Source organism: Temnothorax americanus, unplaced genomic scaffold, assembly GCF_048541705.1.
Source record: "Temnothorax americanus isolate GAGA-0224 unplaced genomic scaffold, ASM4854170v1 Scaffold3, whole genome shotgun sequence".
Lineage (NCBI taxonomy): Eukaryota > Metazoa > Arthropoda > Insecta > Hymenoptera > Formicidae > Temnothorax > Temnothorax americanus.
In genome coordinates, this window is record NW_027509442.1 from 4,516,802 (window position 1) to 4,536,119 (window position 19,318).

The following is a 19,318-nucleotide window of genomic DNA, read 5'->3' on the forward strand; positions in this document are numbered from 1 at the left end:
ATCGTAAAAATTTCTAAACTTTCTCTCTGTCTCATTCTTTAACTTTTTTACATACACATCTCCCCAGACGTCTTAAATATCGATATTAACAAGCTGATCGTGAAGCTATCCCGCCGAGCGTCATCGAGATCAAGTTATACGTCACCCCGTTCGCGACTCGCCGTCGAGAAACAATTTCCTAATGAAAACGTTTCCGGAAAAGAGAATTCGCGCGCGAGAGACCGCGTGAGAGAAAGAGAGAGAGTAAGTCCTTCCACCTCCTTGTCACCTCGTCGCGCGACGGGGGTGAGCGAAGTTGGAGGGATGAACGAGGCAGGGCAAGAAGAGGACGCTTGCGCCCCGTGACCGCGTGGCCGCTTTCGAGCGGCCACCTGTGCGCCCACCCTCTCTCTTTCTCTTTCTCTCATTCTCTCCCCGTCTCTCTTTCATCCCCCCGTCGAAAGCACGGCGGCTTCCCATATATATAAAGGGTCCTTCGGTATCGCCACACTTCGCATCATTACCGTCGTAACGTGCGAGCCACTCAATCCCCGCTCGTCTCTCGTCATCTGAGACTAACGCTCAAGAATTCGAACCTGGTGAGTTTGACGATTTGTTTTTTTTTTGTACACTATGCACATTTTGTCGCCCTTATCCTCCTCTTCGTTTCTTTCTTTTTTCTGATTATTTGATTTATTATTGAAATAACATATATTTTGCGCTTTAATTGTAGAAGAAAAGTCCCAAAAGTATTTTATTTTAGTGTTTCTGATTTTGTAAAGTGCGGTATTACGAATCTTTTATCAGAATTTTTCACTACAGTATAAAATTTCGTTATATCTGTAATAACAATAATAGTCGTCACATTTGTTAATAATATTCCTCGTATAATCAATGAGCTTTAAAAAGAATTGTTATGAATAATAAGCTCGAGTCTATCGATGCTTTTTCATGTTACTTTCCATATTATCTTTTATAATTCATTGTAATAAATGACAGATCATCTTTTGTCATTTCTCATAATATTTGTGATTTTAATTATGACAAAATTTTACCATAACTAACATTTATAATTTCTTAAAAGCCACGTAAACAATTTACAATTTGTATCAAAATACATTCGGAATAGAATTCTATTTACCTATAATTTTATCGTGTATTTTCATATATGTGTGTATTTTAATACACATTGTTATATATTTTAATATATATTTTGATATATTTTGTATACGTTGTATTCTGATTTTTTATGTTTTTTAATTACGCGGCACATAAAATCTCAAACAGAATTTTATTTTGACACAAATTACAGATTTTAAAGTAGGCTTAAAAATTCTTCTCGTTTTTTAAATTCTGATCATAGCTTTTTTAAATCTTATAAATCACTTAAGAACATTCTGATAAACCAGATTCGACTAAACATTTTTAATACAATAGATTAATTTGTAATACATTTTCTCTTTTCGCGTTTCATTATTTTCTTATTTGTCTTTGTTTTAATGATATTTACAAATTATTTGACCTTATAAAAATGGTATCGATTAATGCATTCCATTTAGTATTAAAATCAGATGTCTGTATTAATTAAAATGATAACAACGCAACCAATTACAAATAGTTGAAAACAAACTAGTTTTTCGCAGTTTAATTAATCTTTATTTTCGAGTTAAATTTCTCGATGAGAAATATGTCAAGTATAAACAACACGATCTATCATATATATTAATTAGTATAAATGTATTTCACATACGTTTTAATCTCATTAAACAAGTTGAATAAGAATTACGACGTACGTCGCAAAAATAACTATTGAGAGAAACTATGCATCGCATTCTGTATATCGAATCGTATCATTTTTCTACATGATTAGATGACATATAATCATTCAAGATCGATAAGCAATTTAAATTTAAATTTTTTAGTGTAATTTAATTTTGCACATTTTAAGTAATTATGTAATTATATAAATATTTAGGTATATTTATACGTTAATTATAATATATATTCATATATTGAAAGATATGAGTTAGTTTGAAAAAGTTTATTTTACAATTATAAAATTATTATTACTCACTCATAATATAAACAATATAGATATTTATTTTACTCTTAAAACACGCGAAAAATTATGTAGATTATAAATGACATCTTGAAGAGACAAAAAATTTAAAAACTTATGAGCATTAAAAGAATATTAATAAAAAGATATTAAGTAGTGAAACATATTGCGTGAGAATTAGATTTTTGTTCAGATACCGTAACTTTTTTCTTATTTTTTTTTGTAAAACTAGCAACTGAAAAAAATTTAGATGCGTAACTAAGTAACTATAACGTATAACGCGTGTACACATTCAATCAATGGAAATTTAAACAAAAGGCGCTTTTGTATTTCTCTCATAAAAATTGAGTATGCTGTCTTTATGATTATGATGTACGTAATCCATTGAAAATATCTGGCGGTGTGGTCATTACTATTTTTTTTATCGCGATGTAATGGGTGATAAATTACAACGTAGGTCAAAGATATAAAACAGAGGACAAAGAAAGATTGATATTTTGTAGCTGGATTATATATATACGGGCTTACATAACCGGTATATTTACGAATTCTGGAACAGTTTGATTAAAAACCTGTAATTGTTTTCAGCTTATATATTTGTACATTATACATGTTACATATTTAATATGACATGTATTGTTATTGCTGATTTGTGTTTTGCGCTTAAAGTTTCACGTCATATGCACATCACCGTTGTGTATGACAATAACGGTAATTGTTTATTCAACGTGATTTGTTTGCGCTTTAAATAGAAACTTACCCGCGTTTTCTCGGACATTATATGCAGAAATAAAATCGAGTAAAAGCAATTAATTATATAGAGTTTAATTAAATTAGGTATTTGAACTTTCTATACCTACCCCAATCACATATAACTCATAACATAAATCTTGAAAAATTATAAAAACTTAAATATCTCTTAGATATTTTCAAATTACCAAGTTTTTTTTTCTTAAAATTTTGTTATCTGCATTAACTTTGCTCTTACCATTTTAACAAATTATTACGGTTTTCTGCATATATTTTCATTTTTTATGTATTATTTTTTATGCTTTATATATTAAAACAAATGCTTTTTTCACATAATTATTTGAAATGTTAATTTCAGCGTACGCCTTATTACTTTCTGTCATATGATTATGTAGATTATAAATTTTACCGCAGAAGATTTAACGTGTGTGTGCTAGCACGTGAACTGAACTTGGACATATACGATTTATACGATTTATTCGTAAATTAACAAGTTGCATATTTTTAAATCCGCTTTTCCCAGAAGCTTTCTGCAGTGCGCGTCCACATTTTGTCAAACTTCTCGAGTGGAAATGCGAGGGTGTAATACATCCACTGCATTAAATACCAGTGCCATTGTGCGGCTAAAATTTATTTAATGTTACCCCCCGTTTATATTGTACGTTTCACACGTGTACGTGTTGTAATCAAAGTCATCTGGGATTACAGAACAATAAGTAATTGTGGAGGAAATAAAATCGGGATAAGAGCGGTATCCAAAATCGATACTCGGTTACAATGTCCCATCATTCACATCATTGCGCAACGAACTGTGCTTTTCGCCATTGCTCGTTTATTAAAACGTCTCGCTAATAACTAATTAGCGCAAAAGATAATTATGGATAATACGTTACGTGGATGCTGGACGTCGACGGAGTTGTAATAAGCGAATTCCTTTCTCTCGTAGTAACTCTAGTTGGTTAATTATTGATATTCACTGATTACACAACAAATTCAGTTATTTTTCTTGAGCGCTGGCAGGTAAATACGTTACAAGTGACGCGGAGAGTGTCCACGGGCAAAAATAGTCAGTGAACAAAAATACGATTTTGCCATCTTCTCAACGGTATGCGTAAATTATTTAATGTTCTTTAAAAGCCTGTGCAGAACGTACCGAGTAAAAGCATGGGCAGTTATTACCCTGGAAAGCTCGACAAGTAAATTGCCGTTAACCAAGGCTGAGAAATGCGGGACATTCCTGATGGAATATTCCTCCACATTATTATTATCTGCCCCTGTTACGGAGCTTTGGAATTTTCAGATTGTGATTTAATCTTCTTTTTTTCTCCACGGAAACGGAATGCTTTATTCGATAACAGTAATAACAGAAGTTTCGGACGTTTCGACAATGTATTATCGTACGATTTGTTTTAGCTTACAATTCTTGTATGCTTTCCTGCGAGGTTTTTAATAATAAAAGTATTTCAAAGATTTGAAATTATTATTCGAACTGTTCGCTCTCCGCACAAACTTTGAAAATTATACTTCAGCGAAATCTTGATTGGAGTCTTAATTACTAAGCGATTCAACGCTAATTCAGAAACTTCGAGGCAAATAGTTTTGCTATTAGAGATGATGAAGAAATTGTCCTCGAATTTATAGGCTGTTTACATGCAGAAAGTCTACATGGAGGAGGTTTAGGAACCTTATGAAACAACCATGCAAAACTCATTGTATTATCTAGGAAACTGATGACAAGGACGAGCTTATGTATATCCGCATGCTTATATTAAATTTTGGACTATCTATGCGTCAGTTTACGTCAGTTTGCGTCAGGTTTTAGGAAAAATTGTATTTATACTTTTATATGTCGTATATTTTAATATAATAGATTTTTATATATTTGTGTTCTGATTCTTCGCGTTTTTTGTATTATGCGACACATGAAGATATCAATTGAATTCTATATCTTAAATTCTGAGAGTTATACAACGTCTAAAGTGAGCTTTATAAAGCAATTACGCATCGGCGTGTATTGCGTTTGTGTACGTTTAACATCGAACACGCGAAAACGATTAAACGAATTTACCTCGGTCAATGCGGTGTGAGTAATCAACGGATCATACGCTATAATTCGTTCGTAGAATCGAATTGGATTCTATCTTGGGTTCTATCGTACGCGGCAGCAATCAGGGACATGACATATAAATAACGACTTGTACCGGATATATTTCTCCGGTCACAGAATTTCAAACTTATATCTATTCAATAGAGATACTTGATGTGAAACACTATATTTTATACAACAAATTAAATTTTCGAGAAAACGTCTGTTATATTTGTTATATGGGTATATTTTTGTTTGTGTGTTTTAAATATTTATTTTTTTTCTATTTAAAATATAATGCCGTCTGTGCATTTTTGAAAGTCGTACTTCTAAATATGTTTTTTATTTTATTACTCAATAGATATTTCAAATTTAATTAGATAAAATCACAAATAATTTTATTTGTCTAGAAAGAGAAAGAAAATTATATAAGATATGTAATATAAATATACAGGGTGTACCAGACTTACCGTATCTTCCATTGATGGTAGATTGTTGAGATTATTTGGAGACAAAGATCCTAATGCCAAAATGTCGAGGCTACTACAATGTTTGAACGGGGAAGGTTTAAAGTTCACTCATGTGCTTGTCGAAATTTTACGAACTCAGGGACGTCGCGCATGTCAAAACGGCTCTTCCACACTTTACTCAACTCGATAGAGATATTTGAAATTACTATTCACTTTATTTCTTTGTACGCTCTGTTCGCAAGATTGACGAATATCGGGATGACAATTTGGCAGCCTTGACATTTTGGCATTAGAATTTTTGTCTCCAAATGATTTCAGGAATCTGCTATTAATGAGTGATAAGTAAGTACACTCTGTATAATACATAGAATGTGTATAAAACGTATATTATGATATATTATATTTGTTATTTTTCTGCGATTCTCTCTCTCCTGGCTTATGGATAGAGAAAGAATAATATTGTTTTGATGCTGCGTGATTTATTTAGAATACAATTCGTATTCCTGTTCAGAGAAATTCACGTGCAATTTCTCCTTTAGATGTGCTGTAATATCGTTCGTATGTTGATATTCTGAAAGTTTTTAACGAACTTCCAGCGACAAGGGGATGAAAGTTATATTCGCGTTAATGGAATTTTCATCCTTGGTAAATAAAGCATAATATGTTTACATGCGTTTCTGCCGCATTAATATTTAAAGGTGGAAATGGAAGAAGACAACGTCGTATCTTTTCACGGAAAAAAAACATCGAATTAAGCTAGGGACTTGTTCGGTTTTGGAATGGGCACCGTTTATTATGCAAACACGGATATAAGGTATAATGGGTGTAATGTTTGAGTTTGATGGCCAAAGGTGCAGATTACGCGCCGGCAAAGGTGTTATACATGGATGAAGCCTCTTGCCTTGTAGTCAACCTTTCGTTAATGGGGGTGCTTTTAAATTAATATACCGTTCGGAACAGAGATCGTGTTGCTTGCACGGATACCCTCATCGTGAGTCGGATGATATAGATTGTGGTAGTACGCGAATTACGTGGAAATGATAATTCGATATGGAGATGTCACATTCACGCGACGCACTTGCGAAGCGTGTCATCCAATTTAATGTTGCGCCAAAAATTAACGTTATACATACACACTTAAGTAATTCTACACGTGATTCGCACGCGCGCGCGCGGATATGCGTCGTTTCACGATGCGAACGCGATCCGCTCTTCTAAGTAGAATTAATTACAATTTAATGAATTATTCAGGAAGCGCGGTATCGATGTTGATAGTTTCCTTTTTCCTCCTGGTTCTTGTCTTGTCAGTTGAGCCGTTGCATGACATAAATAATAACGTAGCTGACTAGATACTGATGTAGAAATATAGCTCGTTAATATTGTGACCTCGACGATATCGATAACGTGACCCTTTGAGAATCGAGGGGTGCGCTTTGACTCACACTCCCGAATGAGCTAAAAGATTTTGTCGATAAAATGACATTGGACTGACGATAAAAAATTTTCCTCAACTTTTGATTAAAAAAAATTATAAAGTTATGTGATGTCAGTTATAAATTTGACAAATTTTTCAATAAACGAAGTAAATTTTCCACTTCTACGAGTATTAAGTAATTTATTCAGGCAAGATTAAATATATTATTTTTATTAAAAACGATCGTTATACGTAACCGTATATAAATTGCTTCGTCGTCAAATATTTAATTTTTTAAAAGTGTCAATTTAGTTAATAGATTACGTAACACGATACTTTTGAGTTATTTGTTAACCCCTATTACTTTATTATTAAAATATTAAATTCGTTCGACTAATATATTAAAGACGTTTCGACTTCAGTTAAAAGACTTCAATTTGAAAGAAAGGCCAGCGTATATAACAAAACTTATTAAAATAGTATATAACGTCTACTTAATATCAATTACAATTTTGATGGAAGGTTTTAAATAGTTTATCAAAGTTCCGTCGGCTTTTATATTTGATCTCTCCACTTCACAGAATGGATACGAATAGTGCAACACTTACCCGTGAATATCTCTATGTATATTTGGAGGTTCACGTAGCGGGACACCATTGCTGGCTGCACCTAACCCGTTCTAAGAAATGGAGATCAAATAAAAGCCGGCGAAATTTTGGTCGGGTTTGAACTCAGGTCTTTAGCTTATTAGACCAGCGCACATTTCTCTGTGTCACGATCGCCACTTAGAACTTGACATTATGAACAAACGTATATAATTCGCATAATCGTTATTAATTGTAAATTATTTTAAATTTTCCGCCATTTTGATTACTGCATTTTTTCATTAAATTTCATATTTTCGTTATTTTTATGTATTAAATTGACGGGAAAGTAATAGAATTTAACAAATAACTTAAAAGTATCGTGCTACGTAATCCGTTAATTGAAATACACTTTTTAAAAATTAAATATTTGACGACAAAGCAGTTTTTATGTGTATGATGATCGTTTTTAATAAAAAGAATATATTTAATTAGTGGCCTAATTGTGAGCATCTGTATAAACAGGCCACTGTACTTTAAAATAAATACGATAAAATAACTTGGGTTTTAGCAGTGTTAACAACGTTGACCCGCATACTTTAGCATAATAAGAGTTAAATTCACTAAGAAACTCATAATGCATTACGTTCAGAGGTAGCTCTTTATAACAGATATACGCAAAATGATTTAGCGAAATATTTTACACGATAAAATTATTATAAGTGCTCGGAGAGCTGTATTGTCTCTGAGTAATGTCTCTTCAGCCGGTGATGTTATTTAACAGCAAAGCTCACACATACTTGGCGCGATTGTTATCACAGTGGTCTTGAATTTATCTACCCTCGTTTTCGTCAAACGTTCGCGGTGCCCAAATGTCGCATGGGGGAATTGTATCAGCGACAGAGGCGTTATATATATTTCAACGGGATGGAAGCTTCTACAAAGCGCAAGTCCCTTAGTGAAGCGAAACTGCCGTCGCGTTATGTTGCGTTGCATTTCTGCACCGTTCATTGTTCGAATGATGAAGTACCGATGTGACAATCTTTTATATTCTCGCGATGTAATAAAAAGTAATAAAAAAGTTAGAAAGAAGGAAAACTGTTCTTCGCCATGTCGATTAGATAACACGCTTGGCACATATGCGCGGTCTCAGCCGCACATGCTCGGAGCAAAACACATTTAGGTCCGCAAGTTCGACCGGAGGAATTAAATCGCATGTAGAATCGTTTACTTGATTGCAGTGAAGACAGAGGAGAGCACCACACACATGTACGCTAAACGTTGCGCAGCTTTCATTCTTCTCGTCGTGATAGCCGGTCTTGTGAACGCCACTGAAAATTATATGGATTACGGAGGTAAGTTGCCACATCTCACTCTGATTCCACAAATTATTTATTGTTTACTTGAAAGGATAACACACGTAAAATAATGATGCGTATTTCTCAGTTTCTTTGAAACAAATATTTATTTTCTGATAGTCGGAGTAAATCCAATTTCAGGAAAGTTGTTAAACTTTGCTATTGTTACAGGTTTGTATTTATATATTGCATTGAATATACTTTATAACTCTTAGACTTTGACTATTCTCGAAAAATAAGCTCCTTATATTCTTATAATTTTTCATAACAACAACAATAACAATAAGTTTCTTATAATACTTCTTCAAAGTTCATTATTCTGACGAATTTATATTGTATAATGAACCTCTCGTTCTTTCGACGTAAAATCACTTTTTTCCGCGATCTATCCCTTCGCGCTATATAAGTCTCATTAAAGTTTCTCTCTTACTTGGGATGATAACACGTTTTGTATTCCATTACTGATAATGCCGTATAGTATATCAACGCGAGACTCTCTGTCGCCGGCGTGTCTCCTACTATAGTAATTAATGATCGCGAAGGATGGCTATTAAGCCACCGGCTTCTAGACCGCAGCGAAAAATGTAAGTCTAATTAAACCTTCCATCGTGCATTGCACTCGTTAATATGACGGTTTCGTCCTGTTATATTGTATTCATTATATGATCATCGTTATTAGTGTTATTTTACTACGCGTGTCTGTAGAATAATTTATTTAGCGTTATTTTCAAAAGTAATTCTTATTTCATAAAATGTACACGGGATGTTCCATAACTCACGTGCACACTTTTAATAACAGATTATTTCAATTTTTCTATATACAGTAAATCTTCTTTGAAATAAAATGTTAAAATACAGATATAAATAATTTTAGGAGTTATAAACGATTCAGGATTGAAAAGCTTTTTGTAAAATTTTGGACAGACTTTGGATGAGAGTCTATTTTTTTTCTTAATAAGAATAATAATAAGATAGAAAAAAATTTCATTTCAAATTTGTCATAGAGAGTTTTATTACGTTTATCACACAAATTAATAAAAATTAATATGAAATGTTATTAACAAATATTTTCAATATTAGCAAATAAATGAATTTAGCAATTTACTTGAAAAAAATTTAAATGACAAGTTCAGGAAATGAACAAGTCTCAGAAAAAGAAACAAAGTCTAAATAATTCTGACTACGTAGAGGAAACTTTCACTGTATTTACAAAAACTAGAACATTATTTTTAAATACAGAGTCGACATTCACGAATATTCTTTCATCGGCTAATGAAGATAATTTCGATTATTACGATAAATGAATAATTACGGCGCTCGATACGAGACGCAGTTGATTCAGGATGATTGGGGAGTATATGTAACATTTTCACCGCAAGGCTTTGTAAATCCGATCCGATTATATTGATCGTTCTATACGTAATCACTTTTATCGCTGTCCCTAATCGCGCGTGCGATCGGTCAAATATCTCTCCATTCAATAATCTAAGCTCGTAAAAGGGCCACGCTCTATCGTATACGGTCTGTCCTTCTCTCTCTTTCCGAATAGTGCGAAAATGACCTCGTCGCAACATCGCTGTTTCGGGCGAGTTATCCGTTAGGGTCCTTTTGCCATAAGCGTTTCATCAATACGTTCTACTCGTGCACGAACGAATTTCAGTACGTGGTCTTCCCACAGACCGCAAAAGCGTCCAGTCGAGCGTCACAAACATCGATGTCAGCTCCACTTGCTGTAATTCGTATATACGTTTCAGTCATTTTTTTTCTCTCAGTGAAAGTATCAATCTTCCTTCTCGCGACGGAATGTCCTCGTAATTGCGACGTATTATTTATCAAATCGTCTGAAACTGCACAGGCGTGTTAGAAAAGCTATTAGCGAAGCAAGCGATTCAGCTTCATGGAGATAGTAAAATTTAATACAACATTATCCGTATTATAACGCAATTAAAGGCGATACAGCACGTTATGATAGTCAACAGGTGCATCGGATAACCCCGTCTACGTTCAAACTCGCGTTCCCTTAATTTTGTTTTTCTGACGGAACAAGTAATTTGCGTTTGGCGTAAAAGTCAAAACACCGCGCAGTTGCAATATTTCTCGTATTTTACGATTTTTTTTTGCAAGAAACTACGTTCATCTGATCGATTGTGCACGAGCTGCGGTTTTAAATAAAAAAAACCGCACCAACATGTTTCACATCATCGCACGTCCTCGAATTTTACCACCCAAGTTTTTCATAAAGTTGAAAGGTGCCTATTCAATCGGAAAATGGTTGCCTGTTTGCCTTTGTGGGATATTGAAACACGCGGGAAAATTCTATCGTATGTATTCTTGCAAGGTCGACAGGTGTACCTACTGTTTTGTTACAATAATAAAGATATCGCTTTTTTATTTCTTTATCGGTCAGGTTTATCAAATCATTTTTTGAAAGTAATCAAAGAGATATGTATTAGCATTCGTGAATTTCATTTTCTCTTCTGATTTGAGAACGCGTGTCCTTATTTTAAATATTCAATTTTTTAATAAACTACAACGATAAATAATATATAAAAGTAAAACTTTTTTCAATATATTTTATGTAAACAAAAGGGTAGGTGCAAAATATAGTCCTGCGCTTTGTGACTGACAATAGTTGAGTTCACAGTTTTCAAAAACGTTCGAGAAACATCTGCTATCTATAAATCTTGTAGAAATACAATGTAGTATCTGCGTGTCTTTGTGTTTTTTTTTTTTTTGGTTTTTTTTTATAATACCGATACGAAAACAGCGTTAATAATTCTGAATACTTACACGTCGAGATATAAATATACATATGTATATGATAAACGACATGTCAGATAACGTCGGGATCGTCGATAGAATATATGTATTTTTTTCTGTTTTTTTATAGGACAACCTATGCGGATGAATAAAAGTGAATAATCGTTATAACGGGAGTTACGTACGATAGTAACCGTATAAACGCCCACCAATTCGTATGACCCTATACGCGCCCATACGAAGAACGCTACTTATCGTAAAGCGGTTTAATGCCGCATAAAACGGACGTTCTTGTAAAGCGTCATACTCTTTTTTTTTCTCTCTCTCTCTCTCTCTCTCTCCCTATTTTCCCGTAAAACTAGACGCGCCTGATTTACATTCTTTCGAAAGAAAGACGCGACACACGTGTAACCGCAAAAGGGGGTTGCGCTTTGGCACACATCTCGAAGGTCAGACGCTTTTTAGCAACGATGAAAGATATTGTTTCTCGTCCGCGTCGTAAGATAACGCGGACGACGGATATCGATCGGAAACTTGTCGATGTTATAACAGCAGGTCCTATATTGACGCTTTCAAGCCGTTAATTCCCAAGATTTAAATTTCAAGATTTAAACTGACGGATGGCTCGTTGGCGCTTTTATATAGCAGGAGCAAAAACTTTGATGATTATTCGAAGATTTGCTGGCAATAGGAATCGTTAATATTGACAGCAGCTGTTTAAAGTTTCATGAAAGGATTTGCCCGCAGCGTTGAATCGATCAATACGCGTAAAACAAAAAGTAATGTTAAAAATCTTTCCTGATGCCATTCCCTGTTTTCCGATGTCACGGAATATCGAAATAGTCTCGTACACACACACACACACACACACACACACACACACACACACACACACACACACACACACACATACACACACACACACATACATACACACATACATACACACACACACACACACACATACACACACACACACACACACACGTCGCAGTTATATACGAATCTACATGTTTATATCTACAGAAGAAATGGCGGAGAAAGTGCCAGCGGAGAACATCCACGAGCTGTACAGGCTCCTGCTGCAACGCAACGCGCTCGACAATGGCTTCGGCGGCATCCCGTTGGAGCATCTGATGATCCGGAAGTCGCAGCGATCGCCGTCGCTACGTCTTCGATTCGGTCGTTCTGGACCGCACCTCTCCGTAAGTTTTCACTATATTATTGCTGTATTTGCTTCTATTTTTGCATTGACAATACATAGACGTAATTTCTAGATGTCTTCGAGGTAAACCCTTAGAGAAAACACAAAAAATCGTAAAATATTAAATTTTTTTTATTATATTTACGTTTTGCTTTTATTTTTGTAATTGCTTTATTTTTGTATTTTCTGTTATTTTTGTAATTGTTTAACGTAACTTCTAGATGTCTTCGAAGTAAACCCTTAGAGAAAACACAAAAAATCGTAAAATATTAAATTTATTTTATTATATATACGTTTTGTTAACGAAACATTTTGTATTATGTTTAATTAGATAATATTGCCAGAAATATGAACTAGATATCATGTATAACGCAAAATTATAGATAGACGTTATTTTTGCATTAATCAATTATGGATTGACTTCATTTCAAGGTTGTATATTTCCAGAAGCGTGAAAAGCAGAAAAGCCCACTTTAAACAATAATTCGTATCGGGATATAATTCTGTTTATAATTTTACCTCGTGTAATACAAAAGGTATTTGAAGGATTAAAAGTACACATACATTAAAATATATATTAAAATGCACACGGATTAAAATGGTATATAAAATTATATTATAATTATGAACTTGATAATTTTAATATAAATGGAATTCTATTTTCTGTAATCTGATGCGAATTTATGGAGTGTCTAAACTTAAGGCTGATATTTAATGTGTTGTACGACAAGCTTCGTCGGGCGAACTGATTGGCTACAAGATAGAAGATATCTAGAAACTCGAAAACTTCATTATCCTGTAGTCAATTAACTTGCTTGAAAAATTTGTCGTACGACTCATGAAATATCAGCCTAAGACATTATTAAAAGAGGAGATTTTTATCCACAAAAAATAATTCTGAGTATTTTTTTTGTTTATTTTTAAACGTGAAGTAAGTTCAAATTTTGCAATTTATGCAACACGATAGAGATATATAAATGCTTTACATGATAAAGTCAAGATGTCTTGTCGTAGGTTTTTTCTATCTCTAATATATTTTATGATATTGCGAGCTCGGATGTTGCGATATTGTGTTTTGTATTATGCAGAAGACAAGAAAGGGGCTACTTCACATTTAGGTCTTAGCTCCAAAGTAGCTTAGTAACTTTGGTAATATGTCTTATAAAACGCCTCTCTTTTTCGTTGCCTCTATTCTAATTTACCGTTGAACTATTCGCGCAAGTTTTATGTAACTAGATGACCAATATAATGGCCAGTATATTAATTTGCAAGTCATTTGTCATTTGATTATTTCAGAGATTTATTTGAGTTGACTAATTAATGAGCTGACGGATTCGCGCAATTTATTACGAATTCGAATCATCTCCAACATTAAACTGATTAAAATGAATTAATTATAGTATATTATACAATTCTCTGTCCTACGTATTTACTATTTTTAACATTGTTTTTATTTCATGTGCGTTTTAAAATTATAGCTCACGCCAGTAAGAAAGAAATTTTTATATTAAGCACGATACGCGCGATCGCGATTGCAAAAAGAGCCGATGCTAAGATACAGAATTAAAAGAATTTTTATAATTTCTCGTAATGTGCGTGCGTTTAGTATATTTTCGTGTCAGCTCTTCGAAATTGAATTCTTTTCGAAATAATGGATATCCTTGTTTTGCATGAATTACTTCTGTTTCTGAAATGTGCACAGTTTAATTCATAATGCTTTTTGAATCCCCTTTGCATTCTATTCTCAATGCGGTGGGTATTCCCTGGGAGATTAATTTTCTCGTAATTAGTGAGAGTGACGCAGCTCTTGCGAACTGAAGTGTGGCCGCGTCGTGCACATGCCGGTTGTCTCGCAGGACAACAGGGATAGAGATTATAACATGGTAATTAGAAAAAGTAAGAAACATGTCCGTTTAATGAGTATTTGGCGTATTAAAACGTTAATGAAGAGACTTGAATCACAGAATTTAATTGCTGTGGGTGGAAAATATTATTCCGTAAATGAAATTGACTTCGTATACACCGTGTGAAAATTACCGTAAATTGCCTGAAAATACATGAAAGTATTGTGCAGATTCGCCGCTCTTTATTCAATTATCTTATAATGTTATTTTTCTATATACAGCATCTTTATTTCGTTATCACTTTATTATTTTAACATGCTTTTACTAACTATTAACGTTCCTCTATGATAAATTTCACGAGATATTTTTAATTCTGCGCATAAAACATATATGGTCTGTGCAGAAATGTTTTTAATTCTCCCTGGAAAATTGAAGTATCTCGGTATCCGTCTCAACAAAATTCATCTTTTAATACTTATCTATATTTTATAGCATTCATAACACTAATTGTCCATATAATAACGCCCACGTGCCAGGATATTTCAAATTGACCGAACCTGTTCAAAGAGAGCTGATATATAAAAGAAATTACGGGAAACGCCCGCGTGTTCTGCACCCTCACATGTAAATTAATTCATATACATATCATCTCTCTTTTAATAAAATGCCAAGGCAAATATCCAATGAAAAAAATTCATTTCGTCGTAGTACTTTAATGTAGGAAATGAGCAAATATTCTGTATATATATACGACGTACGCAGGCGTATACGTTTGCTGAAAATAGGCGTGTTTCGCCTGATTTTATCACATGTATAAGGAATGCAATTTCACCTCGTAAAGATCCGTGATAGAATGTGAATTTTAATTGAAATCAATTTTATACTTTTTCTATTTCGATTTCAATTTTTACTATGTTACGCTTACGATTAGAAATTATGCGAAGACGTGTGTACAACGCGAACATTATGTGAGACATTACGAAGGTATAATATGTGCTCCCGTTCATAACTTGCAGTACGCTCGCCTAGTAATATATCGGGGAAAAAACAGATATATATATATATATATACGAAATTTTCATCTTCAAAAGCCCGGCTGAACGGCATTATGCGCTCGACGAAGCGTACGACCTTTTTAACAGCAATATATTGTCACGTCTGTACATTGAAGAACGTTTTTTCTCAATGATAACACAAAGAAAACATCGTGTTCGATTGTATCGATGGAAAAGTCGTGGAAAATCCACATTTATCTTCTCTCGAGCGATGTTGAGAAATTATAATATTAATCTGATATTTAATCTAACATTTTTTATGTTGATGGATATACTGATATATATCTTTAATGATGTTAAATATCATCAGTATCTGTCCACCAGTAAATATCAGATTGACATTATCATAATATCATGTGATATTTAATGGTCTTAAATATCATTAAATATCACAACATTCACTGATATATGTATATTTAATGTTGTGGTAGAGGAAAAAATTTATATTCCGCGAATATTTATTCCATATATTTATTTGTGCCACACGGGGGATAACTGCGCGACTCACAGTTAATTTCCAAATAAATCTCATCCGATCGAAATCTCTTTCTTTTATAAGACTCGGTTATCCATTCTATATACTTAATAGGGCAATATATTTCGTCCCCGTCTTTCGCGACTTGCGGCTAAAAGTGATGGCCATCAGAGACGAAGAGAATCGCGCGGGCAAATAGATATCCCGAGTAGCAAATTACAAATGACCGTAATAATTCAATAAAACTAATTTCTCCCCCAACGACACGAAGAGACGAGTGACTAGACTTTGCTTCCCGGCGGAGTTCGCGCGTTTGCCTGTCACGAGGGGGAAAACTTCTCGGTCCACCGCATTTGACAATTATCCCGCTCCTTCCTCCCTCTATGTAAAAAGTTCTTAGCCGTGGTACGAGGGCGTGATACCGCAAACTTGTAATGTGTGCCTTCGCAATCACGACGGCGGATGTGCGACGAGTACAAATTCCCGAGAGTGACGTGACGCATTACTGAAATTCTTATCTGTATTAGCGAAACCACGCCGGCGGCGATATCGATCTGTCAGCGATTCGAACAGCACGTGGACATAATTCGCGAGGGAGAGAGAGAGAGAGAGCGCCCACTTCTCTTTTCAATATCCGTCGCACTTACGTGTCATGCACGTACGAAATGACGTGGTTAATAATAATAAAATTTCGTAACGTGTATGACACACCCCACATAGCAATCTCGAGAGATTTTCAGATTCCAGGGTGTATCCGCGTAAAACCTGAGGATATACTTAATTAAGATGTATCGAAGATGTCTATTTATCCGCTTATATAAGATATCCAACAATGGATATAATTACTAGGATGTAATTATATAACGAAATTTGATCCCAACAATATCGACTGGATGTTTCTAAATCCTATCTAATGTTACATGGGATATTCTTACGTCGTCCTACGGATGACTTTTTAGTTTGGATCAAATCAGATAATCCTATGGAGATTTTTTGTTATGTGGGACAAAGTGTGCTGGAATCGAGAATAGCGTGTTTACATTGTAATACAACTCACGGGAATTAAGTTGATTATAATGATGCAGGAAAACAGTTTCCCTAACGAGAATTGGACTACATTTTCCTATTCAATCACGCTGCGCAATTTCTTTCCTGATATAAGATCGTATAATATTAAGTATTATTCTCATCAAGGAACTTTTCTTTTCTCTAATCGCCAAGCTTCCCCAAATTACGCTTGAGTATGATATATCCGTCACGGATTGTAGAAAGGTTCAGGTTGAACATCACCCTTTTTCGCAATAAATTGTTTACAGTGATTTTAATAAAAAAAAACTTATTAGTTCATCAAAAGTTAAATTGATTATCGACTTAAGTGGATTTACTGTTTCAACAAAGAGCTGATGTGTTTTAAATACCGATACAAAATTGCGCAGTTTACTACGTTTGGAAAAAAATATACAAAATTCACACATTATTATTAGACTACCAAGATCTAGCCCGGGCCGTAAATGGCATTTTCTCTAATTTTGATTGTACATTTAATTATCTCGATCTATTCCTAATCGAGCACACGTATATAGATTTGGTCAACATAGTTTATCATTTTGTTTTATATCACTAATATTCATTTCTATCAATGTAGATTAACTTTAATCTCGGTTTAACTTACTTTTCATCTTTTTTCTCATTCTTAGGACTAGAAAAAAAGAAATAATTCAAATCGAGATTAAAGTTAATCTACATTGGTAGAAACGGACATAAATTAGTATTATGATCGCATTAAATATTATACTCATCGACAATATTACACTTTAAATGCAATATCTCATTCTTTACACTTTATCGTGATGTCTCGCTTTTATATTTTATCCATGCATCGTCATGCACCAGACATGCTTCGAATATATATTCCCTTCAGCTTCAATTTGCTCGGGCTCGGGCACGGCAAACGAATCGCGGTACTACGCGCAATTAACTAGAATTTCACGAGCAATTAAGTAATTAGCGTCCTTTCGCGGTGTGTTACAGGCGGGAGCTCTGCCGAGACCCCTGACTGCAGCGGCCGCGGCGGGATACGAGGACAACAATTAATCGGCGGAGCTGATCCAAGCTGATGAAAATGCGCGACAACCCTCTCTTGTACAATATAAATTACGTATAAATTCATCGTCATTGCATACCTTACTGTCCCGCGCGCGCGCTTCCCAGGCCAGCGGGGGGCATCCTCGAAATTCTCACGTCTCTTACTCTTAAAAAAAAAAAAAAAAAAAAAAGAAACGAAGCAGTGAGAATTCGTAATCTGCGTAATCGGGCGATTGGTTGATCGGCGTGAAGAGAAGTCGAGTTCATTATTGTTTGCACGTTTTATTTGCGCACGCGTTAATCCGGAGCGACGCGTTCCTAGAACGACAGTTTTATCTTCGTACGGCAATCAATTCCTTTCGCTTTGTACGTGATTTTATGGGATTCATGATACTGTTCAATTTAAGAGAAACACGTTCTATAAAATCTTTTCTGTACAATTGCGCCCGCCATTCTACCTTGTTGTCTCCGTTAATTAGTGGCAGCGCTATAAAAGGACACTTGGCCTAAGTCTTTCATATACATTCGATGTGGGATAACAATCTAAATACTTCGATCACTACAAACGTAATTTTTTTCTTCTTTTAATTGTACGCATGGGCACAGATATATAGAAACTACTTGGCGCTCTATGCGCTAATGTGTATTTAATTGTCAACATTGAATATCTTGGCTAGCAATTTCCCTCAAATATATCTAGTTTGATTAATGTACAGCATTTTATTATTTATTTAAACTTTTAAGCTCTAATATTTACTAACAGCTCTCTTTTTTTAATTTCTAATAAATAATTTTATTAGATTTTTCACTGAATATTCCTTTGGAAAAAAACGATAAATTTGGCGTAAATTTGATCTACAAGATTATTTGGTGATTCTGGAGCATCATATAATTTTCAAAAGCTGGCCTGTTGGTCCATCAATCGATTAATAGGCGTAGTCTTACGATAAATGTGCCAAATAATATGATCATTGTAATAGAAAAAGATCTGCATTATATATGGCTTATACATATAGCAGAAACTATAACGATTTAAACATTTCACGCGTAATGCGGATCGATCGCAAAACTTTGGTCCAAAATACGAACTATTTATCAATATTATTATTATTCGCCAGAAAGAGGGTCGCGTGTCTCAAATATGTCTCGATATGTCAATTTGCAAAATTAAAAATAAATTATTATGTAACACTGT

At 34.2% G+C, this 19,318-nt stretch overlaps 1 protein-coding gene across 1 annotated transcript; it reads left to right on the plus strand.

The window, feature by feature from the left end:
- The first annotated feature begins 419 nt into the window (after positions 1-419).
- On the plus strand, positions 420-19,314 carry LOC143900292 (short neuropeptide F). The gene is made up of 4 exons (XM_077411462.1): positions 420-578; positions 8,584-8,697; positions 12,487-12,665; positions 18,070-19,314. The coding sequence occupies exons 2-4, from the start codon at positions 8,610-8,612 to the stop codon at positions 18,130-18,132; spliced, it is 330 nt and encodes a 109-aa protein (XP_077267588.1). The 5' UTR covers positions 420-578; positions 8,584-8,609; the 3' UTR covers positions 18,133-19,314.
- Positions 19,315-19,318: the final 4 nt, after the last annotated feature.